The 26,915-nt window shown below is 44.1% G+C and overlaps 2 protein-coding genes across 2 annotated transcripts; one reads left to right on the top strand and one right to left on the bottom strand.

Annotated features, from left to right (window-relative positions):
- The first annotated feature begins 5,396 nt into the window (after window positions 1–5,396).
- Window positions 5,397–12,315, top strand: LOC311361294 (uncharacterized protein). Its single transcript, XM_084481469.1, has 8 exons — window positions 5,397–5,831; window positions 6,246–6,818; window positions 7,226–7,981; window positions 8,278–8,905; window positions 10,319–10,530; window positions 10,831–10,895; window positions 10,987–11,080; window positions 11,171–12,315. The coding sequence occupies exons 1-8, from the start codon at window positions 5,576–5,578 to the stop codon at window positions 12,277–12,279; spliced, it is 3,693 nt and encodes a 1,230-aa protein (XP_084337595.1). The 5' UTR covers window positions 5,397–5,575; the 3' UTR covers window positions 12,280–12,315.
- A 3,630-nt stretch (window positions 12,316–15,945) lies between these two features.
- pnp5b (purine nucleoside phosphorylase 5b) lies at window positions 15,946–21,536 on the bottom strand. Its single transcript, XM_084481030.1, has 6 exons — window positions 21,337–21,536; window positions 20,130–20,299; window positions 19,867–19,970; window positions 18,534–18,709; window positions 17,967–18,157; window positions 15,946–17,176 (listed from the first exon to the last, which is right to left on the bottom strand). The coding sequence occupies exons 1-6, from the start codon at window positions 21,360–21,362 to the stop codon at window positions 16,977–16,979; spliced, it is 867 nt and encodes a 288-aa protein (XP_084337156.1). The 5' UTR covers window positions 21,363–21,536; the 3' UTR covers window positions 15,946–16,976.
- Window positions 21,537–26,915: the final 5,379 nt, after the last annotated feature.

Here is a 26,915-nt window from a genome sequence, read left to right on the forward strand (position 1 = left end):
CGCCCCCTAGCGTGCATCAGCTCTATGAGAAATGATCAAGGACAACCCCATCAAAATGGATGGGTTTACATTTCGTTCCGTATAGCACGAAACAAGTCAAGACAATCGTGCTCTGGGACACGATTCAATAGATAACGTTCGCGCGCATGAGCACGAAATTGCGTGATACCGGGTTGGTCAGCGACCACATTACATTACTGTGTGTGTGTTTGTGTGTGTGTGTGTGTGTGTGTGTGTGTGTGTGTGTGTGTGTGTGTGTGTGTGTGTGTGTGTGTGTGTGTGTGTGTGTGTGTGTGTGTGTGTGTGTGTGTGTGTGTGCGCGCGCAAAGCGCGTAGGGCATCCACTGGGCTGGGGGGGACAAAGGACGGAGCTGACAGCTGGTGGGGAATATCACACATCAGAGATGGATGTTCGCCTGCAGGGCGTGGCTGGTTGGCAGCCGTGCTGTCAGGGCCTCTGTGTGTCAACTGTTACTACGTCAACTGTCAACTGTTACTACGTCGACACGCATAGTCCACTGTTCGATGACGAGCATGCTCGTCTTTTATCATTCTGTCATTTAGCAAACGAGATGTTACTCAAAGTCGCTCGAGTTAGTATTGGATGTGTCATTAAGGCAGGGTTGCCTTAATGGGACTTTGGCTGGAGAGATAATCTGCAAAATGTCAGCGGGCGTGCGAAGAGCGCGCGCGGCGAACATTTTTGATAACCATAACCCAAATTTCGTTTACTTAGTAGGCCTATCAACAAATTGAAGGAAGGCTTATATAAAAGCCATTGGCTGTTGTTGACGTAGGACATTCAAAATGTGTTTAGATATGTTTTAATCATGCATTGACATGGGAACACAGCTGTATACTGATACCTGCTGCCATAGTATTTAACCAAGACCTCAGAATTGATTCCCAGTCTGACCCAGAAATAAGGAATTTAACAGAAGGTAACAGTGTGTCATGGCCTTTAATTAGACACCTTGTAATTTTGTTTTGAGGAGGGCCTTTAGACCTTTAGGGTCTATATTGCGAGAATAGGTTACTTGGACTCCGCTAATTGCCAAACGTGACTTTATTTAGCCTAATGACTGATGTTGAAAAGTAACAACATGGAATTAATGTTAAATCAGAATTAAAATAACATGTCCTTATTAGGGATGTCACAATACCAGAAATTTAATAGTCGATACCAATACCAGTGAAATTCCACGATTCTCGATACCCAATTCGATACCACGGTCAAAAACAAAACAATAAATCCCATGTACTTTATTTATTAAAAACATTTAAACATTACAAAAAACAGTGGCACTGGCATGTAGCCTTCAAGTAATGAATAAAAAGAAACCACTATTAACATTACAAAAAAGAACAGTGGCATGTAGCGTTCAAGTAATAATAATAAAAAAATAAAAAAAAGAATACGCGCTGAAAGCAGGCAGTCATGCAGCTATGCGGCTCGCGTTTACACTTGCGTGCATGGCGGGGTTTAAAACATAACTTCCAACCTAATATTAAGTAATATAACGCAGGTGCGCAAAGCAGCCACAGGAGACGCCAACATTGTTTTCAACCGCTCGGTACCGCGCCGTATTAATTACCAAGTTTTGAAAATAAAAAGTATTTGAAGCGAATAAGCAACGCTGTTTTTGATTTGTTTATTTGGTTTTGAACGAATAATTTTGGATGCATGCATCGGCTTTGAGTTGGTTTGTTTACTTTGAAATTGCATACGCTCGCAACACACACGCACACGCGCACACGCACGCACACATTCACCGCCGCACCCACTACAACCTGCCGATCTTCAATCAAAACAACATCAAGTAAGTGATGCCGAACGCAGTCGTACCATGCGTGTTTAGAAGCGCAACATTGAAACAGGTCCCGTCTGAAACAGTCGCGCGGCGCAGCGTTCCAAACGCAAAGTACTTCCAGACACGACTCTTGCTATTCTTTTTATCGACGAGTCGAGGCGGAGCCGTCGCACTCGCTGCAGCTGCAGTTGCCGTCTTCCATGTTCCCGTGTAGGTGTATATGCTGCCCACGTGACGTCCGGAGGAATTGCATCCTTGGTACCTACAGTACCTACGGTACTAAGAAAAACGAGTACCGTCACGTTCTTTTAATTTTGGTATCGACTTGGTACCGAAGTATCGGTTCTCGTGACATCCCTACAATGTACGCACGGTGCGTTCGGGATTAGGACTGATATATCATATGTCGGCCTAGACCAAATCAATTGTGTTTTAATATTTGTAGCAATCATATTAGTCTATTCTTTTCGTAGGCTACTCTGCTGTTGGCCTTGATGGGGAGATATTTTTTTGCTGCCACAAAATATTGTTTAATCCAACAACATTCCTGCGTCTCCCCCTCCTACCGAGCCCATTTTAGCACCATGTCAGTAGACAGCTACAATCCTACGACGTCGTAAGAGCAGAGCACGCGCGTTCATGTTAAGATGAGTTTCGGGAAACGCTCCCCTAAAATGAACGATGCATCGTGAGATCATCGTACGATGGATTGTACGAGCATGGATCCATCGTTAAAGCATCGTTAGCCTAACGACGTCGTTAACACTGTCGTACGATCATTGCAGAATTTTCGGACCGTTTCCCGAAAGCATCGTTACGTAACAACGTCGTTAAAACCCTCGTAGCTAACGACGCCTAAAGGGGTTCTCGTTAAGCACTAGGATGCATCGTTAATATAGCCTCAGTGGAGTCACCAGCTGGACATTCCGTGTATTGGATGTGTTTTATTAAAACACATCATCCAATACCACTGAATGTCCAGCTGGCACTATTTCGCAATACCCCAAAAACAGTGGTTCCCGCATATATATTACTCGTAGACTACTGTTAGATTTAAACAGCAAAGACAGACATGTTAGAAGTCAACACAAATATAATTTATTGCAGCAATTTAAAATTCCAAAAATCCATGCGCAGTCGAAACGTAGGCGATCAAACGCCACGTCACAAGGCAACCCTATCACAAGGCATATAATAAAATCCAATGATTCCGTTGCTCGTGTGGGAAGTCGCTTGCGAGCGGCACTTGCTGTCTCCCTCTGATTTTAATTTAAGCATCTGATCGACAAACATTATGAATCATCATTGGTGTTTTTGCAATTTTTTATTTTTCTGCAAAGAAAAAGCAAGGCCATATTTCCTTTTTATATGAGACTTGGTTATAAGATAAATAAAGTTGTTTCATATCACAACAGTTTAGTCTGTGTATGTATACTTCACGTTTTTTGATTAAAAAAAATTATAATTTTTTTTGTACCTGCGCACGCATGTTTTTTTTTGGACCTGCGCGCGCAGGTCCAAGAAAAACGTGCGTGCGCAGGTCATTTTTTTTTTTAATATAATTTTTAAAATATAATTTTTAAATATATTTATATATATATATATATATATATATATATATATATATATATATATTTTTTTTTTTCATTAAAAAAATTAACTCCCTAGAGTATAACCCTGGAACCCCCCTAGTGGGTCTGTGTTTTCCTTGGCTCACGCAGCATTCTCACCTTTTTCACCCCAAACCAGTTTGCATGCCTGACACAGCACAAACATGCAAACTATTAACCTGATTTAAATATTATGATGTCAAAGATTATTCATACGTGTGAAACTGCATAGAAATAGCGTGTGGATTGTGGAAACATTTTTTTCCATAGGGCTGCATGAATGAACATGAATGAAGTATAGTAGGCTATGCCATGCGTTAAAATAATAATAATAACAATAATACATTCGAGCAAAGTATATTCCAGGCTTCCAAAACAAAATCTTTAGGGTAAATGATTGGTTAAATGATTTGGGAAAGAACAGCTGATACAGGGTAAGTTGTACTTTTAAATCAATGCATCTGCAAACACCGTACAGCAAACACATATGTTCTTGACCCAGACATCGTGTACAAGCCCATTACTTTTAGGATTGATGAGTATTTGATCGTGAGAAAACATAGTTTTACCGCGAGTGAGTGTTTAAAGAATGAATTAATGCGGGTGTTGCTTGGTGCGCGTGTGTGCGCGCCCATCTGTCTAAACACACGCAAATTAAACACGTAACGCATAATGCAGTCCATGGCGATGTATATTAACAGGGGGACACATTATGAACACAAGTCGACAACGATAATGTATACAATACTGGTAACAAACGATGTTTGTTAATGTATTGCCGCATATCATTGAATAGACCCGTCACCCACAGTTGCGGCCATCGAGGACCGCGTCCGCATATGTTTTAAGTTGTCTTTGCCGCAATTTACATGACGAATCATTGTTTCTGAAGTTGGAGAAGAAAACGCTATTCCATGTGTTAATTATGCCTATTATTTGGCCATAAACTGAGCCAGTTGAAGTTTGAAATTCATGTGGTCATCATGCATCTGTCTCAGCGGAGACTGCAAACGCGCTGTCAAAAAATCAACTCGTCAAGTGAAAATGCGCTGGCTCTTAAAGGGGATGGGAGATGCCACTCTCATTGGTTTATTGCATGTTACGCCGGGCGCAAAGCTCATTGATCTCGCCGTCATAATAGCAACAGCGCCATAGAACCGCCCACAAAGTACTTTGACTTTGCGCCTTGACGTCTGCTAAGTAGGCTATGCTATAGGCCACTGCATGAGAAAAATTTAGATCGATATTGCGCAACAATCGGGAGATGGGACCCCCCCCCCCCCCCGAATATTGAAGGGTATTTCGCACACTGGTTTATTCAGAGACACAAGGTAAACGAGCGTGCGTTCTGGAGGTGGATAATGAACACAGGTCAGGTGTCGAACACAGGTGAGAATTCAGTTTATATTGGAAGTGGGCGGAATGGTAAATAGGCCACGCGCACAGGTTTTAATTGACCCGGGTAAACCTTTGGTCAGCTTAAATGGTGTTGTCCACTATGCGGAGAAAAAAACATTCATAACTGGCATTCGCTTGAAACATATGACTCCTCCCTTCAGGCCTTCTGCCACAGACACACCCACAAAGCACATCGCTAGCTTTAGCAAAAGGTCTGCCACCAACAGCCATATGTGCCTACTTGCCCATGGACCTATAAAGGCCTAGCCTTGTGGAAGACTCCGGTCATGCGCAATGACTGCAGGGGCGGAGTGTGGCCACCCAATAATTCCATTCAGGCCGAATAAAATGACAGCATTTTTGAGAGAGCATTTGATCATTTTGCTGTCAAGAATTTCAACAAATATGACTTCTAAAGTAATGTTTGAAAAAAAATAAAAGTTCTAAAATGACCATACTAGTTTTAAGTTAATTGTAGGGTTTTGGTTTGCTGCGCGTTTGTCTGTTATTAAGGTAATTACGTCATATCCGTAGAACGGGAGGAACTCCTCGCTTGTTCGGCCATGATTCAGTCTGTGTATATTAGCATGTAGCGTCTTATAAGCTACGACAAAAGCGATACGATCAGGTAGTGTACTTTCTATTGTAAATGTAAATGGGCTACCTTACTTTGATCAGAACAACAAGCTGGAGGCCTTTGCAAGGTAGCCTAGAGCTGTGAAGTGAACATCTCGACGTATCCTTTATACGTATACTATGTTGAGTGTCGTTAATATACGAGCTCAGATTTCCTCTGTTATCGATGCACTGTCCAAAGCTGCTGTTGCAGAAATCGCCAAAGTTGTCGAAGATGGCATGGTGGTGTGGCGTTTGGAAATATGCCAACGCGACAATGAGATCCTAAAGCTGAAAGACAACATCGACATTCTCAACAATGAGCTGAAAGCAGCGACTGGGGGTCAAGATCGAGGGGTGATCGTTCTTACTGATGATGACCGACCAGGGAGTGATGGTAAGGCGTAACGTTACAATCCGACATCGTTTTACTCCAGAAAAGGCATCTGGTTCGGATGAATTCTGATGCTGAGGAGTCAGATTGATTCGTATAAGTTGAATTACAATTGCAAACCATCTTGGATTGTTGTTTTTAAATCCAAGAGGCTAGACCTTAACCTCTTGATCCACAAGGAATGTATGGATGTGGGAGTAAGTTAGCTTGTAAACTGTAGGGAAACTAAAAGTCAGGCAGGAGCACATTTAATTAGTAATCTAAAGTTATTTTGTATAATTCTAGTATTAGTCAAGAAATAGCCCATAGTGAGTGTTATGAAGCACAGCTATATTTGTCCTGCAATAATGCCTCTATTTAAAAGGGCTATGATGTTTGTTGGAAAAAAAACCTGACTGTTTTATTTTTTTTCCACAGACGCCAATGATGCCTCCAATGAAAATATGCTCGACAAGGACCCAAGCAAAGGTTCCACACCTGAGGTACAAGTCAAGAGGGAGCCTGGAGAGAAGATCATCATGGACCCCAGAGAGGCCCTGGCCCAGCAGGGAGCAGAACAGACCCGGTTTGAAAGGGACTCTGGAGCCTGGAGATCAAACTCCATGTACAACGCAGCTGGACTCGGTACTTCTGACTATTTGGGTTTAGCAGATGGCCTGCAGCCTGGTCCATCGGCTCCTACAGGAGTTGGCAGCACCTCTAGTGTTGTCAGCTCAGGGGCTGTACAGCAAAACCCCGCTGCCCGTGAGCAGCTTGCGTTCAGCTACTATCGTAACACTTACAACCCGGTGCGATGGAGGAACATTAAGAGCTTAATGTTTAAGAGGGGCTTCGCCTGTCTTTACTGTGGCAAGAACTTCAGCCGGAGGGCCCACCTCGAAAGGCACAAGCTGATCCATACTGGCGAGAAGCCGTACGTCTGTGAGTTGTGCGGTCGGCGATTCAATCAGAAGAGCAGCGTCAAGGAACATATGAAGATACACCAAAAGGGTAGGTTTGTCATGTGTGACTCAAATGTGCACAATCTAAGCCCCGTTTGGTAATTGTGAGGTTGCTGTCATTAAGCCATCGACATGCCTTATGAACAAGTATGTCTCTTCACACCTTAACACTCATCTAGATATTCATCTGTGTAAATTGTCTTTTTACAAGGAAAATGGTTCCTCCATAAGGTGTCTGCTTCAATCATAATGTTATAATTATAATGTTGTATTGTAGTGTAGTCATTGTTAGAGTTCAATTCTAGAGATGCCCTAATGATTATGTTACATTTACAGGTCTTCAGTCAAAACCAGAAATACAAGGTGCAGCAGAACATCAGCTGATGTTGTATTGTAGTGTAGTCATTGTTAGAGGTCAATTCTAGAGATGCCCTAATGAATATGTTACATTTACAGGTCTTCAGTCAAAACCAGAAATACAAGGCGCAGCAGAGCATCAGCAAGTTCCTGAAGAGAAATTTAGTACAGACACCCCTCATGCTGAAAATGGGGGCCAGTCTACAGTTAAAGATGAGCTGCTGAAAGAAGAAGCCCATCCCACCACAGGATTTCCAGTGAAGTCAGGACCTGAGGTAAAAGTGGCCACACAACCCCTGAACCCATGTCCCAGTGGAAGTCAGCCAGCCAGGGAGGCAAGCGGTAGCCCGCCGGTGGAGGACGTCAAGGTCTTCGATAGAGACAGAGAGTCGTGGATGTCAGGGCCTCATGTGAAAAAGAACCCAGGAACAAGCAACGGCATCATGGGGAAGAACATGCCATCTGGCCCGGGACATGGCTCTTTACATTCTACACCACGGGAACATTTGCGTCCCTTTAACATGTCGGTGAAACCGTACCGAAATCCGAGTGACAACGCCACATCCCTGACGCGATATTCGTCCCCGGGGTCTTTCGGTGAGACGGCGATGTCGGCGAGCTTCAACTGTATGCCGTGGCAGCCCCACTGGGCGAGGAGGAACCCCTCCTTTGAGCCGGCAAAGCCCAAGAAATGCTTTGTCTGCCCTTTCTGCTGCAAGGTCTTTGAGCGCAGCGGACACCTTGAGAGGCACGTGAGGATCCATACGGGCGAGAAGCCGTATGGCTGCCAAATTTGCGGGAGGTTCTTCAATCAGAAAGGCAGTCTGAAGATCCACTTGAAGACCCACAGAACTGGTGTGTGTGTGTGTGTGTGTGTGTGTGTGTGTGTGTGTGTGTGTGTGTGTGTGTGTGTGTGTGTGTGTGTGTGTGTGTGTGTGTGTGTGTGTGTGTGTGTGTGTGTGTGTGTGAGAGAGAGAGACTGGCATAAGTTCAAAACAAACTCTAAATTGAACAAAAGCTAAACAAATCTAATAACCAAGCACTTATTTTAGCCCTAAATGCATACAGCTGTCAACAAAGCTTGAATAATGAAGGAAATTATGCTTGGCTCATAAAACTAATTTCAATGTTTTTCATTTTCTTTGGTAAAGAACAGAGCATAGAAATGTTGGAGGCACAGCAACAGGAAAGCAACCCCCAACCCCCGATGAACCCTGGTACGTCCATGGCTGGACCAGCCTCCCTGGGGGAACGAATGCCCGACTCGCCGTACGACGTAGGCCGTGGCGAACCAGCGGTCACTGTGAAGCTGGAGCCCGGAACGGACTACGTTCTACCGCCGGGAAACGCACAAGGTATAGCGGACGATGCCAACTTCCTCTGGACCTCCATCATCGAGGACAGCGGCCGTAGCCTTTCCCCGCTGGCGTCGACGTACAGCGCCCACGCCGCCAGCGTGGTGTCGAACATGGTAAAGGACTGGCTGGGTCCCGGCAGCGGGCCGGCTAGCGAGCCCGGGGGCCACGGGTCCCAGGACAAAGAGGTGCCCTCGGTGAAGGGCAAAGACGATATGGAGCTGATGCTGCAGGAGCAGTATACGGGCATGGACCCTTCCCAGGAGGGGACGTCGTCGCCGTTCGAGGTGCCCGACCTCAACGCCCTGGAGGAGGGCTGCAGCGCGGACGTGGACAAGCAGAACGGGTTCATCTGTTTGACTTGTGGGACGAGCTATGAATGTTGGAGTAACTTTGAGAGCCACCAGTGCAAAGATCCCAGTTAGTAGGTTTATTTGGTGAATCCTGTTTTCTATTTAAAATGACATTAGGTGCATAGTTTGCAAAGATTATGTGTTTTTTTTTATATTGCATATTCAATACTTTATAGTGCTGTCGACATGTGCAATTTCAATTTGAGTCAATAAGGTGGTCCTTCCGTTTCTTTGGTGAGAATTTTGACGCAGGCCCCTTAGAAATCGTGGGAACCGGGGCCTTGTTCAATGTCACATTACATACGTTTGTGCGTATGTAAGTACTGCCTAGGTGTTGTGCATGAAATTGTTACAAAAGAAGGCAATACAGTCTTTCTGAGTGGTTTCCTATGTTGCACCGATTCTGTGTTGATCTATAGCTGTCACACAGTAGCTCAGACAAATTAAACTGAATTTGAAGATGAATGGTATGCCACATTACCTGTTAGCCTCTTTGAAGTTTTGACCTTTTTTCTAAAAAGTCAATTTTGAAATTCAAACATTCAAGATTAAAAAAGGAAATGTTCAATTAGTTATTTTGTCAATCACTTTGTTGTATGTTTCTGCCTCATGCCCACATGTCTGGAATGAGGAATGTAGGTATGAAACCATTCAACAGAAAGAGTCCTAATATGCTTGCATGATGAATTAAATGCCTATCTTCAGAAGCAATAATAGGTTATCGTCCATTTAATTAATAATTGTATACGCCACAAAAAAAGGTGCCTCTGACATTAACATATAATATACCCAGACGAAAATGAAAGTATCAAAATGTTGACGCTTGGTCTTCGGTGTGTCTTAAAAAGACTAATCTTTGTGTAATGAATATCCATAACTAGTCTTGTGAATGTTTAGCATGTAAACAGTTAGAGTTTTGCCCTACGGAAGGCTAATCTGCAATCTATCATTTGCAAATCATTCTGCGTCTGCTATGATAAATGGCAAAACAGTAGGATAGAAAGGCCTCTATAGAACCCCTAAGGTTCCCATTATTCAGCCATTATGCTAAAATAGTGTGGATTCTCAAACATAAGCTTGGCAGTGCTGCTTGTTTGCCAAATCTTGTAGCTTCGATACACTTGTTTTTTTGTACTCACTCCTTCAAAAACAAGTATTAATATTCATGTATTTTCTTCATTTTCACTATGTCAAACAAACGCGCTATTGGCCTAAGTTAGGTCTCCAGTCCGTTGAGCGCATAGAGTTGTCCTGCAGTTGAAACACAGGTTGCAAGCGATAGATGGAGCCAAGAATCCCCTGAACCCACCGGGCACAGTATTCTGGTTTTTACGGTAAAATGCTCCGCCACGCGAAACAAAGGTTCCGGGTTACTACAGTCAGGGATGTATTTTTCCTGCCTCGATTGTTATTGCAGTTTATAACAAGTATTCGCATTATGATATATTGTTAGAAATCAACCTAATATACTTATATTTATAAAGTAACATGGCGACGTGTATTCCTTTTCAAACCCAGCTTACCTCTATCATGGAGGTGTTGGTAAAAACAGCTGTGTCAGAAATTTCTAAACTTGTCGATGATAAATGCGGTTCTTTACATATTGAAATATCACGAACACAGAGCGAGAATGAAATCCTGAAAAGAAAATTATTAGTCATGGAAAACCAAAAAGCACAAATGCATCGGGGATTTGGTAAGTAGTGGGTGCTCTTATGTGCAACCTTTACTCATTGTTATTTTAGCATGCATTCGTATGCTTATAAAGTGATGCTTTATCTTAATATGTCATTAAACCAGGTTATGCCTTAGATAAATGAACACAAAAGCTACCAGAATTGGACATGGTATTAAGTGTTTATGTTCATCGTTGATCATCCATCATCCATTCTAGCTTGTTGGGATTGAAACAAGTTACCATGCAGCTGCCTAACTAATTGTCATAGGCTACGTACTAAAGGGGCTCTACCTTGTTTGTCTATTTGGTACCAATTAGAAAGCTATATTGACAGCGGGACAGATGCTGGGAGCAGCTGTCCGCATCCCGCCGGAAATATCAAGGTAGGTTTCGCACCCTTACGACTTCCTCATTTGGTTAATGTACATTCAATTAAATAAACGCAAAGCTAAATTAAACCCGATGATTTTGTAGTTTGCCAACGATGATCAGGATACTGCAGCCTTTACCATAAAGGAGGAGACTCCAGATGAAGCTGTATGGAGAAGAAGATCTTCAGATTCTATAGGTGGGTCCAAAAGAATATGGGTCAGCTAGTGGTCGGTTGTATGCGTTGACGGCTGCATCATCCACCTTCACCCTAATGTGTCTTTTTTAGGGCATGCCATGCAATACTCGAACACTTCCGCCGAGACGCACCTGCTGGAGGAGCCCAGCCAGTTGTCTAATGCAGAGTTCACCAATGAAGGCACCCCAAACCACTTCGCCGTTTCACACAATCCCCGACTGCGGGGCGAGGAGACAAACGACCTGCAGCTGACCATCAAAATGGAGAAGGAGGAGGGTCACTCTGCGTCGAGTCGGGACCGATGCCAGCACGGCACCGGCAAACAGAATCAGCTCCCCGGGGACTTCTCGTTGGACGACAGAGAGAACCAGCTGTGGTCGTCCATCATTGAGGGGAACGACATCGACGCCGGCTTCCTGGATTTCTCCAGCGTCGTGGAGGAGTACTCCAACACGTTCCCCAACCACCCGGACACGCACGCATTCCCCGGTGGCCACTGCAAGTCCGGCGGCGGCGGCCCCCCTTCGGCCCCCAAGCCCCCCTGCAAGACCCCCTACGGCGGCGAGTACCAGAAGGATGCGCCTCCGCCCCAAGCCTCCGCCTTCCAGTCCTCCAGGGGCCCCCCTGACGCACACGGCCCGCCGCAGGACAGGCCGAGCGACCATGCCGCGTTCCCTCCCAGAAACCCCGGGCAGGCCCACCCGCCCCACGAACACGCGGAACGGGACGCCGCCTCCGACCGGCCGGCCTTCTCGCCCGACGGCTTCCACCACCACCACCACCACCACCACCCTGCCCCTGCGCACCACCACCACAGGGCGGGCTCGGCGGCGGGCGGGGGGTCGGCGGCGGGGGCGACGCGGGGCTACATCTGCTCGCTGTGCGGCAAGGCCTTCGCCCGCCTGCACCAGTTCAAGCTGCACCAGCAGAGCCACAAGAGGCGGCGGGCCTTCTGGTGCGGCGTGTGTGGCAAGAGCTTCCAGTGCTCGTCGCACCTCAACATCCACCACCGCACGCACACAGGCGAGAAGCCGTACGGCTGCGGCCAGTGCGGCAAGCGCTTCACGCAGCAGAGCAGCCTGCGCGTGCACCAGCGCACGCACAGCGGCGAGCGGCCCTACAGCTGCACGCAGTGTGGCAAGACCTTCATCCTGCTGCACCACCTGAAGAGGCACCGGATCATCCACGCCTACAGCTGAGCGCGCATGCACACGCGCGCACACGCACGCACACACACACACACACACACACACACGCACACGCACACGCACACGCACACACACGCACACGCACACGCGCACACACACACACACACGCACATGGATACATACACACGCACACACGCAGACACAGACCCTACACTCATACACACACATTCACACCAGGACTGGATAGAGTGGTGGAGGGGCGGGAAATGGGGATATGGCAGCCGCAACGTTATGACCGTGAACTGAAATTGCTCACTTGTTCATCCGTTTCCTAATCCTTATAGAGTGAACACTCTGCAGGGATATAGACTATGTAGGGAACAAGTAAGGAAGGGAAAAGGGGAAACTGGGACACTAATCTGCTGTGGAGGTCTGTCAGTGGGATGCGCATTGGTCCTGTAAACACGTGTGAGGTGTCACCAGACGGATGAATATGATGAAAATGAGAACCGCTGTGCATCGTGGGACATGGATATGCAGGATTAGTGTAGTCTCCCTTGTACACTGTCAGTTGTACACAGCTTTTGCGGTGCATTGTGGGTATGATGTCAGACACTCCGAGTAGCACTACAACATGTTGACATCCCAAATAGTGAACGGGTGAGCAATTTCCTATACACAGCCATTGTGTCGCATGATGTGACTTCATGGTCTTTTGTAATTTCCTGATATCACAATATGGGACCATATTACCCTCTAAGCCCCACTAAAGAGAGTTTTGTTTTTTATTTGTTATTTATTTCTCAAAATATGCTGTTAGTGTTCCATTTTTCTTTTGAAAGGTGTAATAACTACGTTTCCTAGAGGAAATAGTCCTCATTAAAACATCTGACTATAATATACGTACGTATCGCCAGCCCTTGCTCCTGATCTGATGCTCTGCATGTTCCATGTTAAAACCAATGCTTAAGATGATCCCAGAGTTGATCTAATCAAGGTTGAGATTTGTATAAAAGAGCTTATGAATGTGTTTTTATGAAGGGCATTGCTTTACGCAAGCCTTTTTTTAAAACTGATATTTAAGTTGTGATGTTTGCTGTCCATTTGCACACAGATGTGCATGTACCGTAAAAACTCCAAGCTGAAACCCCAAACGGAATCCACATACAATTGTATTCTGATGATCACAGGTAGCAAATAACTTTAATTAAACATTTGAAACCCAAAGCTTGTTTACAAAAGCGATCAAGAGCTCTTTCCTTTGACTTTGTATGTTTCTGATTTCAGTTGGAAGCTACATCATCTCTGGTGAAAGACAAATGTCTATAGGCCCTTTTGCATGCGATGTGTCACCAATGTGTTGCCATTTTGGAGCCAAAGGTTGCATTCCAATTATCCAACTATTCAGGCTGCGTTCCCTGATTCCTGCTAAACTCTGGATGTTTTCCTTTATCTCCACTACACCAGCAGTTCCGATTGTTGAACGCTCAACAAGAGCATCAATCAGCCACTGCCGTATGGCCACATATAACAAATGTGATTGACTACGATGTCTGAAGGTTGTTATTCGTCAGAACACCATCATTTGACGTTGCCTTTTACGACGCTGAAGCCAATCAGCTGTCTCAATCATTCCCAATTTTCCACATTGCTCCTTTATCATGCTACCGCTGGTGCTCAAAGCTCAAGCGGTCAAGCCTCAGCTCGAGAATTAGGAAAAGGAAGCAATTTCAGGGGTACTCTGGTACTACGACCAAGAAAGATCATTACATTTAGACTGGCGATGGGTAAAATGCAACAAATGTAACTAAGATATTGGTATTGGTATATTCTCTCTGGAGAGACCATTTAGGCATGTGTGAGCTTAGATGCCAAAGTATTTTACCAGTGGCAATCTAAGTTGCATGTGAGTTACATGGAGCCCAGCAGGTAAGCTAAATAGGGTGCAATATCATTATTCCTATGCAGTTTAGCTTGGCTGACGTTTTATGGCAATTCCTGCACATTTCAATGATGTTCTGAATATCCTGTGTTATGTTGCCTCATGAAAATAATTAATGTCAACCTTTATGTACACTGACAGTTGTCTGCCAGAGCAACAGGGGGCAGCAAAACCCCTCAATTAATAACAGCATTGGCCATTCATCCCCAGTGTGGTGCTGCTCTGAATGAAGCACCACAGAGGACCTTCTATGATCCGGTCGCATTGGAACCATCTGACTTCTGGGCAAACACTCCTTTCTCACTTATTTCTTCTTGGCCTCCGACACAAGATACGCCTGTGTCTGGCATCATGATCAACCGGCAAAGAATTCAAGTATTTGAGTTGAAGCAATGTTCACACAGCAACGGGTTATTCCCTGAAGTGTCACTGCAGTCTGTCCTTCCTGTTCTACCTCAAATACACCCATAGCTTTATATTTACGATAACACTCCGATAACTTTCCTTTGACCGTATTAGTGGCGTCCTAACTCACATGGCTTACAATACGCTCACACAGAACACAATCATCGACCTGTGCTCTACTGTTCACAGGACGAGATCTAGTACTAGTAGTACAACTAGTACTGTGTTGAGTGTCCATCAAATCCAGCAGCTAAAAAGCAGAGAACACACCTGATGCAAAGGCTTGAACTCTTAAGCTCATACTAAGCCATAAGCTGACCTCTTAGGCACTGTCACAATCATGCTACGTCACCTTACCCATACTGTTATAACCACTGCTAAAAGGACCCGCCATCCCCCTGCTCGACACGGAAAGAAGACTAAGATTTAACTGAGCATGACACTTGACAGCTTATGTAAAAAAAGCCCCCGTGACCTTATATGGTGAAGACGTGGGAACGCTGTAGCTTCCCACTGGAAAGGTATTTGGGATTGGGGCCCAGGGAGGGGGTCACTGCAGCAGCAGCAGCAGTGTTTTAGGTAAGAAACAGCGGGGCAATGTGGTCGAGGAGAAGGTGGGCTGATTAGCTGAGGCGAGAGGAAAAACAACAAGGGGGGAGGGGGCCAATGGCGTTCATGGGAATAAGTGAACAGAACCCGGCCTGTGTTATCATTTGTTTGTGCTACCGAACATTTTGTACCTCATGGGGGTTGGAGGTGGGCCACATGTGAACGTGAATGTATTTGTGTTTTTTTACCACTCCTTTTTCCTCTCCTTCAGTCCTGGCAAGAGAAATTTACAATTGTGAGTTTTTTTTCATTTTTCATTTTTCTTTGTCTTTAATATTTAACCTACACAAATACACAACCACTCACTTTGTTATTCAGATCTATTTGTTTATTGGAAATGAAGCAACATAGACAGAAATACAAGATTACTAGTGAAGCCTGACAAATACTCTGCATGTACCAGCGGACTAATTGGAGTTGCACTGTGGATACCCAATGCTCTTAGATATGGATTAATGACATTCTCTAACATGCATTCTGCATATTGTTTCCATTTAAATTTACAGGGACAGGGGTAATGGGTGCAGAACTAAACAGGAATGGAATTCAATTCTTTGATTGTTGTAAAATTAATAATAAACACATTTTTTATATCAGTATTAGACGGTTCCTCAAGGGGAACCTTCAAGACTATCTGTAACCATCCCGTCTTTAAGTAGAATAATTGATTTCTGCACACGTTTTTTAACAGTAGGGTAGGAGATATATTTATGGAATGTGGTTTAGACTTTGACACACGTACGCACACACAAACACACACACACACACACACACACACACACACACACACACACACACACACACACACACACACACACACACACACACACACACACACGATAATTCATACAGTTCCCATAAATATTTGAAGCATCACACCTTTCACCTTTAGCAGGGAATGTATTATCGAGTTAAAACAATAAATACAATTCTTAAATTAGAAACAAAGATGCTGGTGGTTTCAAGTTTAAACCCCAAGAGTAATTGTATCACTTATATTGTGTGTCTTATGTTCAAGTATATTCTCGAGGTATGTACATAAATTACCTTTTATATATCTATTTATAAATATTTTCACACCAGTGTTTCCCCTAAGATTTTATTCAGCGACGATACCTAGATGTGTTGCATGAGCCAACTCGTCCTGTCTCCCTGGGCCACTTTTAGGTGGACTTTTGAATGATTGAATAATGGGGCAGAATCAAAATCAAAATAATTACATAAGATCAGGCATTATTAGAGAGCATTTGGACCTCCTTTCTTCTGATTTACATGTGTACTTAAATTAACCAGTCTCAGGTGTTCAGATTCGGAGGGGTTTATTTAAGCGTTTTTTTTCCCCATTCACTGTCAATAGTACTTAATAATATTATAAATATTAATTTAACAAAAATAATGCAATATATATGTCCAACTTTCTGGTAGTGGTTCGGTATTCATACCTGGAAAGTAGTAGATAATTACACGAAATAGGGAGGTAGAATAATAATTTTAAGAAACATAACAAGTAATAAGTGTTATCACTAACAAATGGTATTTGGGGGCCACTGCTGGGTGCGTGTAGGGGGAACACTGCACACTACATTCGACAAAAGAGACCACATTCCCCATGCAACAGAATTCTTTGGTCGCATTCTCCAGTTTTCCAAAAACAAGCCTCAGCAGTATTAACGATTGAGCCGGCCAGCTGCGACCCAAGCTCCCGGGAAATATCAGTCGCTAGGAGTTAGTAAGTGAATAGGAATGTTGACCTGCCATTGGACACGTGGAGCCGGCCTAACATGCCCCCGTGCTACTCCATGCGAGACACGATGGTGGACACCAGCTGCTCCATCTGGGCTGCCCTCCCTTTGCCCGTCTCCAGCACCTCTTCGTGGTTGGCCTTCTCCTTGCTGGTGTAGTCCATGACCGACTGGTTGGAGATGAGGGACAGGGCGAAGCAACGCATGCCGCAGTGGCGCGCCACAATCACCTCGTGGCCGGTGCTCATGCCTGGAAGAGAGACGGGGGTTATAGCGCAGGACTGAGCGGTTAGCCATGAGTGTTTGCTTGATTAGTAGTAGTGCTTGATTGTTATTATTGTTGGAAATGCGCTTTGCTTTGTCGCAAAACTGTATTGTGAAATACTCTTTATCATACCATTACCATTTGTACCATTGTTTTGTTTATTTATTTTTGGATTGCAATTGATATTGGAATTCATTTATCTCCATCTTTCTGTTATTGCTTTCTCCTTTTTACTTAATTTGTGCTCAGGGGCAAAAGTTCAAAGGTGGGAGGGATATAATATGTCTGTCTATTCATTGTTTTGTATCAGTACTGCTTTTTTCAAAAATAATACAAATATGTGATTAAAACCGAAAAAGCAACAATAAAAATTGTTGCTATAATAATAATAAAAATCAGTCGACTTCTACGATGTAATAGGACGTGTTGAGTGCTGAGGATCTTCCATGATCAGAAATCTCTGACACCAAGACTCTCAGCAAACATATCAGGCACAAAGGAAACGTGTTTACGATCTACCTTTGGACACACAAACCAGATGGTCCACATGATGGTCCATGTTAACACTGTTCAGTAAAAGCAGCAGTTGCCCCTATGTTGTTCTCTGAATCTGTAGCGTGCCATTGATAATTGTGATGATTGTCAGGGCTCCCTTGAAAAACAGGCTAAAGGTCTCAATGGGACTCACCTTGATAAATAAAGGTTAAATAAAATAAAATAAGATAAGGGGGTGGTGTGCGTCCCATGTCGCAGTGACCGCAGTTCGTAGACTTACCGACCGCGTCCGCCCCCATTGAATGCAGCATGCGGCACTCGGCGATGGTCTCAAAGGAGGGACCACCCAGGACGCAGTAGACCCCTTCCTTCAGGAAGTCAGTGAAGCCCAACTCTTCGCCGACTTTGTGCGCCAGCTCCCGGAGCTTCCTGTCGTAGGCGTCCGACATGCAGGGGAAGCGGACACCAAACCTTGAAGAGTGGTGTGGAGGAAGCAACGTATTTACCGTCAAGAACAAGAACATGAGGCCTGGTTGGGTTTGGATTAATGAATCTCCCTTTTCCTTTTTTTGTAAGTGAAAATGTTATGCAACTCTAAAACTATAGTAGTAAGTCTGGAAGATATTGAAGGGCCCAATTTGAAGAAGATTTATTTCTTGATGTCTCTCGCATTCAGCAGCAGTGGTCTTATGCCAAATATGCCAAATCTTAACAAGGGAGCCCATGAATTAACTAATGACTATATCTCTGAGTTTAACCCCAGCTCCATGTTGCTCTATGTTTTTTCCGAAATGTTACATGAAGGCATCTCATCTCCATTATCACACACACACATACACACACACACCTCTCATCGTTGGGCCCAGCCAGTGGGTTGTTCCCAGCGAGGCCGGGCATGTTGATGTGGTCCCTGATCACCATAACGTCCCCTACTCTGTAGCCTGGGTTGAGACCGCCAGCCGCGTTGGTCAGGATCACAGTCTGCACGCCCATCAGCTTGAAGACGCGGATGGGCAGCGTGATCTGGTCCACGTGCGGTAAAAGAAGAAAAGATCAACTGCAGTAAGTCACCAAGCTTGTTTCTGAACTAGCCTGGTTGGCATGTGTCTGATTTGCATGTCTCACAACCTGGGGGAGAATTTGACTATCACCTTAGAGGATTGTAATCAATATGTTGGCTTATTTGCTATATGGATGAGATAAACGTGGAAAAAAGACTGGGAGTCCTCTGAAGAGACTCTGGCTTCATGGAAAGGTCATCCGAAGTGCTGTGCCACAGGCCTGGGGATCAAGGTGATATTAGGTTTTGTTTTTTTCAAATAGACAAAGCATCTATTCGGTTTGTTCAGGGACAAATTACGCCCCTGGCTCCTGGTGGGAAGAGTATACAGTTGCCTTCAGGGCTTTAAGAACAAGATATGTGAATGCATGACATTGTCTGATACAGAGATATTGAGATGTTCAGACAAGGTTAGATGAGTAAGTTAAGTTAGATAGGTTAGATGATGAAACAGGGCTAAAATCCCAGAATAATGACCATGACAGAAGTTGGATGGCGGTGAAGCCATGTATGGACATTGTTCAAAACCCTGGCTTGGATTTTATGGGAGGAATCAAGTAACCAATACTATAAAAACTGTTTGCCAAAACAGGAAGAGCAGGTGTTCTACAGACCAGCTTGGCTTTAGCGTTACTTTGTTAATGTTCTAAATAAAAATCTTAAATTGGTGGTCCTTATCTCTTTCCTTGTTAGGGTTTAAGTGTTTAAGTGTTTTAAGTGTTTCCATAACGAGACTGACTGGTCTGACACCACCACAATTCCAATAAAAATTACCATGACATTCAAAAGGAGCATCATGAAAACCAGAAGTGATAATTCTATGCTAGCTGATTTTTATTTGTAATTGTAGTGGCTATACATGTCTTAATGTATTCCTGCATGGTTACTGTCTGGTAACATCCTGTGGTACTAATTTACTTTTCACAATGTCTTAAGTCTTTCCGCAACTCTAAACTGTAAAAGAGAGCAGAAACAGATACATTGTACAAGGAAGCTAAACAGGGCCAAAGTAAACTAAACCAAACAAAGGGACACATAATGATTGCAAGCCACGACAAACTAAAAAATAACAAACTAAACACTGAGCTCGACATTCAAGAGCCTGGGGGCTTCTACTCACCTTTTGAACGGGGTAACCCTCGTAGAGGTGGAATCTACCCTGCATACACACACACTGCTTCCCTTGCAGAGTCCCAAACACAAGCTGACCCGCGTGACCATGCACTGCAATGAGCACACACACACACACACACACACAAACATTAGCACACACAAACATTAGCACACACACACACACACACACACACACACACAAGGATGTTGGTTAAAGACAATCAGACTCATCCACAAGCATATTGGTCACACACAGGTGGTCGAGCTTACCTGTGCTTTGGGGGAAGTTAGGGATGTCCTCGTACTTTAGGATGACTGGGTCTTTGATTTTCTTAGCTAGCCCCCCCAACCCCGAGCCACAGACAATGGCCAGCACAGGGCGCACGTCCATGTGGGCCTGCAGCCAATCGGATGTGATCTTGCATTCCTCATAGCTATTGCTTTCAGTCGGGATGGTGGGCATCAGTGGGAGAGAAAGAGAGAGAAAGGTGGAGAAAGACACAGAGAGAGAGAGAGAAAGAAAGAGAGAGAGAGAGAGAGAGAGAGAGAGAGAGAGAGAGAGAGAGAGAGAGAGAGAGAGAGAGAAACACTTTATCAAGAGGGTTACAGTGAAATACAACAGTGCTGTCTTTGCATCTGGAATGGAGCAACCGATGAAGAACACCGTTTTATTTCTTATCAGTGGCACAGGACAGGATCCAAGTAAAATAAAAATAGGGCATGGAGACGGTTTGGTTTTACCATCCATGTTCTCAATGGCTTTCATGAAATCTATTGGCTCCAATTATTGAAAGGTTTTACTATGTTTTTTTTCTTTACTATAGCTATGTGTAAGGCTGGAGATCCCCCTCGATTTATTGATTGTAAATCCTAATTCCTGTCCTGTCCAAATCTTAGCATTTATTGCAAATACTATTCCGATGTAATAACATAGGAACACGTTTTGGAACTTTCTCTGCCGGTGGGGCAGGATGATCGCTTGTTGACGTTTCCTTATTTGTGTAACAAGGCGTATCATTTCATAGTGTATATAACAAACACTATGAAATGACTAACACACCCTCACACTGGGCGGAGCCTGCTAAAAGCCAGATAGTAAAACAGGCGTTTTAAAATAGGCACACTTATTGAATTAAATAGACACATCTCCACCAAAGGTAATTTATGTAAGCTACTGTGCGTCCATTGGCGTGGTCAACTGCGTAGGCCTATATTTAAGAAGGCTTTAATTGTCAAATGTTCGCTGTTCACTGCTGACTGAGGATGGAACATCTAAGCCCTGGACCCATTCACCCCGACCCATTCGCCCCAGTTGGGCCAAATCTGATATTTTGCTCGTATAGTATTCATGTTGGCCTATTCGTATTATTATTATTATTATTAGTAGTAGTAGGCCTAGTAGTATTAGTATTAAGTATTAATTAAAAAAGCGGAAGAAACGTTTTGGGTAAATGTCAACACTGGATAGGATACTCACCCATGCGCTGAACTTGACGACATCATAACGTAGACTTTAGATGCTTCTCGCAGCGCCCGCAATTAACCAGTATAGTTTGTCGGTTTTTTTCGCCTCACAACTACAGAGCGATCGGTCTTGTGTCTTCGTTTACGTTTACGTCGCACTAGTGATTTCTGCCGCGGTAATGGCGTGCGGTTTGAGTACGACTCGTTTGGGTTATGGTACTCCTCTCCGCCCAGTCAGAGCCCGTGGCATGAGCCACATCCTTTCAGCGTCACACGGGACCCTGCGTTATGATTGGCTCAAAGGCGGATGTGGGGGGCCGCAGCCTACTAGAGAAGATGATCAAGTCCCAGCACTCAGTGTTTGCATGTCTCGGTTAGAATCATTAAACACGCCTTTAATATTTTTTGTATGTCAAAATTACTTTATGACTCTATATATAAAATGCAGAACTTGCTTGGACACGTAATAGCCCGTGCTCAACGTGTTGCTACCAACGTGTTGCAAGTTAGGGCTGCCTCGTTATTGAAGTAAGTATTTCCATCCTTGAGTATTAAAGTATAGAGAGCAACAAAAAAGGAAATGCATCAATCAGAGAAATATTAAGCTTGCTTCGTTGATTCGTGGCATATTTTAGGGGGGTTTTGGGGCAGTTTTTCCCCAGAACATGACACATCCATTCATTCATTCATAAAAATTAATGATTTGGTGGGGAGGGGCTTGGCCCCACCAACACGTGGCGCCCTCGAGTGTGGCTCTCGCCTCCGTTTCATTTTGTATTGGACACGTTCTCGCGTGGTGCAAGGGATTGTGGGAAGGCTCGCGTGCTGGCGGGTGAAGTTAAACTTAATTTAACTTCATTTAACGAGATGAGCGTGTCTTGCAGGGCGCGTTATTTAGTTATTTAGTAGTGATGGGAATAACGGCTCTTTTTAGTGATTCGGATCATTTGGATCAGCTCACCAACAAGAGCCGGCTCTTTCGGCTCCCAAACGGCTCTTCATATTACCACTTATACCTTTTATAATTCAGCCGAATGTAGCCCGTTTTCAGGGGCGGGCCGTACTGTTAGGCAAATCCCGTCATATTTTTGCGAAGCAATCATGCAATTCCCCCCCCCCCCCCCCCCCCGACAATCCTGTCCGCCCGCAATCCAACACTCTACCCCCCCCCCCCCCCCCCCCCCACCCCACCCTCAACAATCCTGTTCGCCCGCAACCCAAAACTCCCCCCTCAACAATCCCCTCACCTTTGTCTGGAGCCTCCAAAGGGCTAAGATCGCCACTGCCCGTTTTGACTTAGGATTCGTATGTGTAGGCATATATATCACTTCAATTATTCAATCCATCCTTTGTTCTGAAGTATTAAAAAGTAACAATTACATTTTCTAATATCAATAAATTGCTGTAGCCGATTGTTTCCATTGCATTCGCGCAGCGCACCCGAGCTGTCCATGGGCGGAACGCGCATCCCTGCCCCTCGCTGCTTGCTTAATGGTATGATCCCTGTCTATCCACACGTTATTGGTTGCAACTTGCATGCATGCATGACGTGTCACTGCACACACGCATAGCATGCACGGAGCACCTGTAGCGCGGAGACCTTCGTATCATTCTGAATAGGCAAACTTTATACCGACCATCACTATTATTTAGATGGCTCTTAATCAGCTTTCTAAATCTCATGGTCCCAACCCAAAATGGGCCACCGACCAGTGTTTATTGGGCCACCTATTGGCTGAGTAAAATGCACAACAATGCTTTGAAATAATTGTCCTTATTCAAATAGAAGAGCGTTCTTTTTCGCTCCGCCGTCTTCCAGCTCAGACGCTGTGTGCGGGACCCCATCCCGCACCCCCTTCTCGCCAACCTAGACCTGAAAACGTTGTCTTCACGTTCTCTGGTCGTGGTAAAGTTGAGTGTGACTTATTTGATTCCCTTACTCGATCGCGATGTCAAGCGAAAATATAAGAGCTGAGCCCGACATGAGAATTCTCCCCATCTCCTGATAAGGAATACGCCGTAGGCACACGGGACTCACACCGGGGATCAAGTCTTTAGTTCCCCGCGTCACATATCTAATTCAGAGCGTTAATATCGGCTGAAAATCCAATATTTTTCTACACTTTCTAAGGACTACACTAACTGCGATTGAGATGCGTGATTGTTTTAAGACACCATCGCAGCAGGCTGTGCTGCTTTACATTTCATTTTCAGTGTTTGTTGGTGTAGGGAAGTCCCTGGCGGGCGGTCTTTACGGTAAAACACGGAGAACACGTGGGGAACTCCCCCCATCCGGGCCAGCCAGCCTATGACGAACGAACCTTTTCTGTCAACAATGCATGACTGCGCAAAAGCAAAGCCCATTTTTTTTATTATGTTATACCATCTTAAACAGAAAAAACAACAAAAGGGGAGTAGTGTAACAGAGGCCTCCTTTTACTACACTTCCATGTGACGCTTTGCTCATTTCCCCATAATAATGAACTAATACAATTAGTTGTGCATTGTGCACATTTATAATATGTAGCCTACCCTTTATTCAACTTATTATTACTGTATCAATTAACTAAAGATGCAAAGATGGTTATTGATTTAGTAATGACTTTTCTCTAACAAAAACTATATTCAACCACATAAACCACATAAACAAATAATTCATTCATTCATTGAGTACACTTGAATTCATAATTAAAGCGTTATATACAACTTTATGTTACACTTTTATTGTTATTACAAGAGTGACTATTGGTGTGATTTTGTTTGTGTTTAGGCTACTATACTTGACCACACTTAATTCCAGCTGACCTAGTGATTGTATTGATGCTGCTCAGTTTAAAGATTATAGTGCAAATTCGCAATGAGGCCGTGAGTAACGTAACATTACACTCAGCATATTGCTGTGATGTTCTTTTTTATGAAATAAAAACGTTTAATATACATTTTAAATTCCTGGTTTGTTGTGTTATTTATCAGTAGTTTATGTAGATGTAGATAAATGTAGATGTTACGGAAATTTATGAAGATTTTTTTTATTTTGGTCCCGGGGAGACACCAATTTTTCCCTTTTGGGTCTCGAGGTGAAAAGGTTTGGGAACCCCTCTAATTGACACTAGATGGCTCTGTGGCGGACCATACGGACTCGTGGTGGAATTGCATTTCCTGGTTCCAAGCCCTTTCATCGACAGAGGGGTGCACTCCCCCAAGAAGCCACAGGGGTCGGCAACCTTCACTATCAAAAGAGTGGTCCTCCAAAAGAGTGGACCAAATAAATCTGGAGCCATAAAACCTATTCGACCCCTAAAATGAAGATAGCACAGCATCTAACGTTTTATATATAGTTATACCACATATTTTGTACTTTGTACATATTTTGTGCACTTGTTTTGTTTATGAAATGTGTTGGTGTAGGATGTGACGTTCAAAATATGAAAACTTTTTTTGTGTGTCACAGTATCACCTTGATCTCCAAAATAAGAGGTGTTCCCTTTGAGATTAAAAAAAGAAGTTATTATTTATAAAAAATAAAAATAACAGCCACAGTGGGGGTAGACACATTCGGCTCCAGAGCCGCGGGTTGCTGACCCTTGAGAAAGAGCCCGGGGCATGGCCACGCGGTGGGGCCAAGCAGTAAGACGTTGGGAGATCCTCCTTTTTGTAATAGGCCTGCAGACTTTACTTTCAAGCCACGAAATCACCAGGAAATTACATAAATATGTTGAGAAATCAGTGAAATTGAAAGAGAGTCACACATGATGCAAATTTATAACTTGTTAAAGACAATTGAAAGTCCCAGAAGTTTTTTTTTATTGGTTTTATAACTAATGTGATGTTTTTGCACATGCTGTTATTATTACGTTCAATATTATATATTGAACGTTTTTTATGAAACTCCATAACCTCTGCCCTTTGAAGCAAACAATGGGAAGACAAAGGATCAATTATAAATGCTCCTCTCAAACAGCTGTGACTCCCTAGCTTTCCATATGGCCTTGGAGGGTGGGTGGAGGAATGACATGGCATGACAAGTGTGGATATCTATCAAAGGAACTGACTGTGAGGAGGACATAGTAACGGGTGATTGCCTTGCATCACGGGGGCAAGAACACGCACACACACACACACACACACACACACACACACGCACACACACACGCACACTCGCACACACACACGCACACACACACACACACACACACACACACACACACACACACACACACACACACACACACACACACACACACACACACACACACACACACACACACACACGCTCAGGGGTCTGCCTTCATGAATAGGTTGCCTGTGTGTTTCGATAAATATTAGTGTTTGTGTGTGTGTCCAGCCGTGATTCCTTTGTGTGTCCACATGTCATTCATTCGTTAATTTGTTCATCCATACATTCATCATGCATGACAGTGTTATGGCAACAGAGCCATCAGTGTTCTGTTATGTAACCACTGCTCTCTCTCTAGTGAATGCCCGTGTTTGTGGCACACCACCTCCACTACCATTTGCCTTGCTCAAGGGCGAATGGATGGTTGAGGAGGAGCTTTGGCTTTCAAATTGTGATAGAAATCTGATAGGATTTGTCCAGGATTTCTTGACTAGGGGCAGAGTATGGTATTGAAACCAACAGCCTACATTTTCCTGTCAAAACATCCCTTTCTAATAACTCATTCATGTTAACAAAGCATGTTTGTTGTTAGTGTTGTTGGCGTAAGGTTTTTTTAATTTTATTTTTTATTTTTTACTACTGCTGTAAAATGCCCAGAAACACTCATGGGGACCTATTTATTTAGGCCCCTATAGCGTTTATTAATGTTTGGGTTAAAAATGGGTTAGGCCATGGCCATTCTTTTTTAGTTGTGTGATCACTTTTTTCCCTGCTTTGAACTATCCTACTTAATTACTCAGTCTCACGTCCAACTCGTGTCTCGGATCAGTTTCTTTTTTTTAAAGCGAGTATCTGCTGCCATCTACTGGCTCAACACAGACACTGATATTTTACACCAACATCCGTTACATCAATTTAAATACAAGAAAACCCAAAGTAAAGACAAACAAATGATCGGATGAAGAAATAACACAGTCTTCTGAACTCCTGTGTCAACCTATTCAACCAATACCTCGTAGGAAGGAAAGGACTCCATGAGGCAAATAAACAAGTTCCGGGATACAACACAAGACCGGAGAGATGAAGAGAAAGAGAGAGTGCGTGTGTGTGCGTGTTTGTGTGTGAGTGAGTGTGTGTTTGTGTATGTGCGTGTGTGAGGATGTCTTTTGGTGAGTGTGCATGGATGTGCATGTGATGGGGTCATTCAGTACTTTTCACCCAAGCTTTTTTTCATCCCTAGAGATCCTCTCTTCGTCCTCCTCCTCTTTCTCCTCGTCGTCCTGTCTCCTCGTCGCCGTCGTCATACTCCTTCTCTCCCTCCTCCTCCTCCTCTTCTTCCTCCTCCTCCTTTATCATCCTCATCATCCTCATTGTCCTCCTCCTCCTCCTCCACCTTCTCCTCCCCGTCCTCCTCCTCCTTCTCTTTCTTCATCCTTCTCCTCCTTTATCATCCTCCGCTTCCTCCTCCTTCTCCT

Source organism: Micromesistius poutassou (assembly GCF_964030765.1).
Source record: "Micromesistius poutassou genome assembly, chromosome: 16".
Taxonomy (NCBI): domain Eukaryota; kingdom Metazoa; phylum Chordata; class Actinopteri; order Gadiformes; family Gadidae; genus Micromesistius; species Micromesistius poutassou.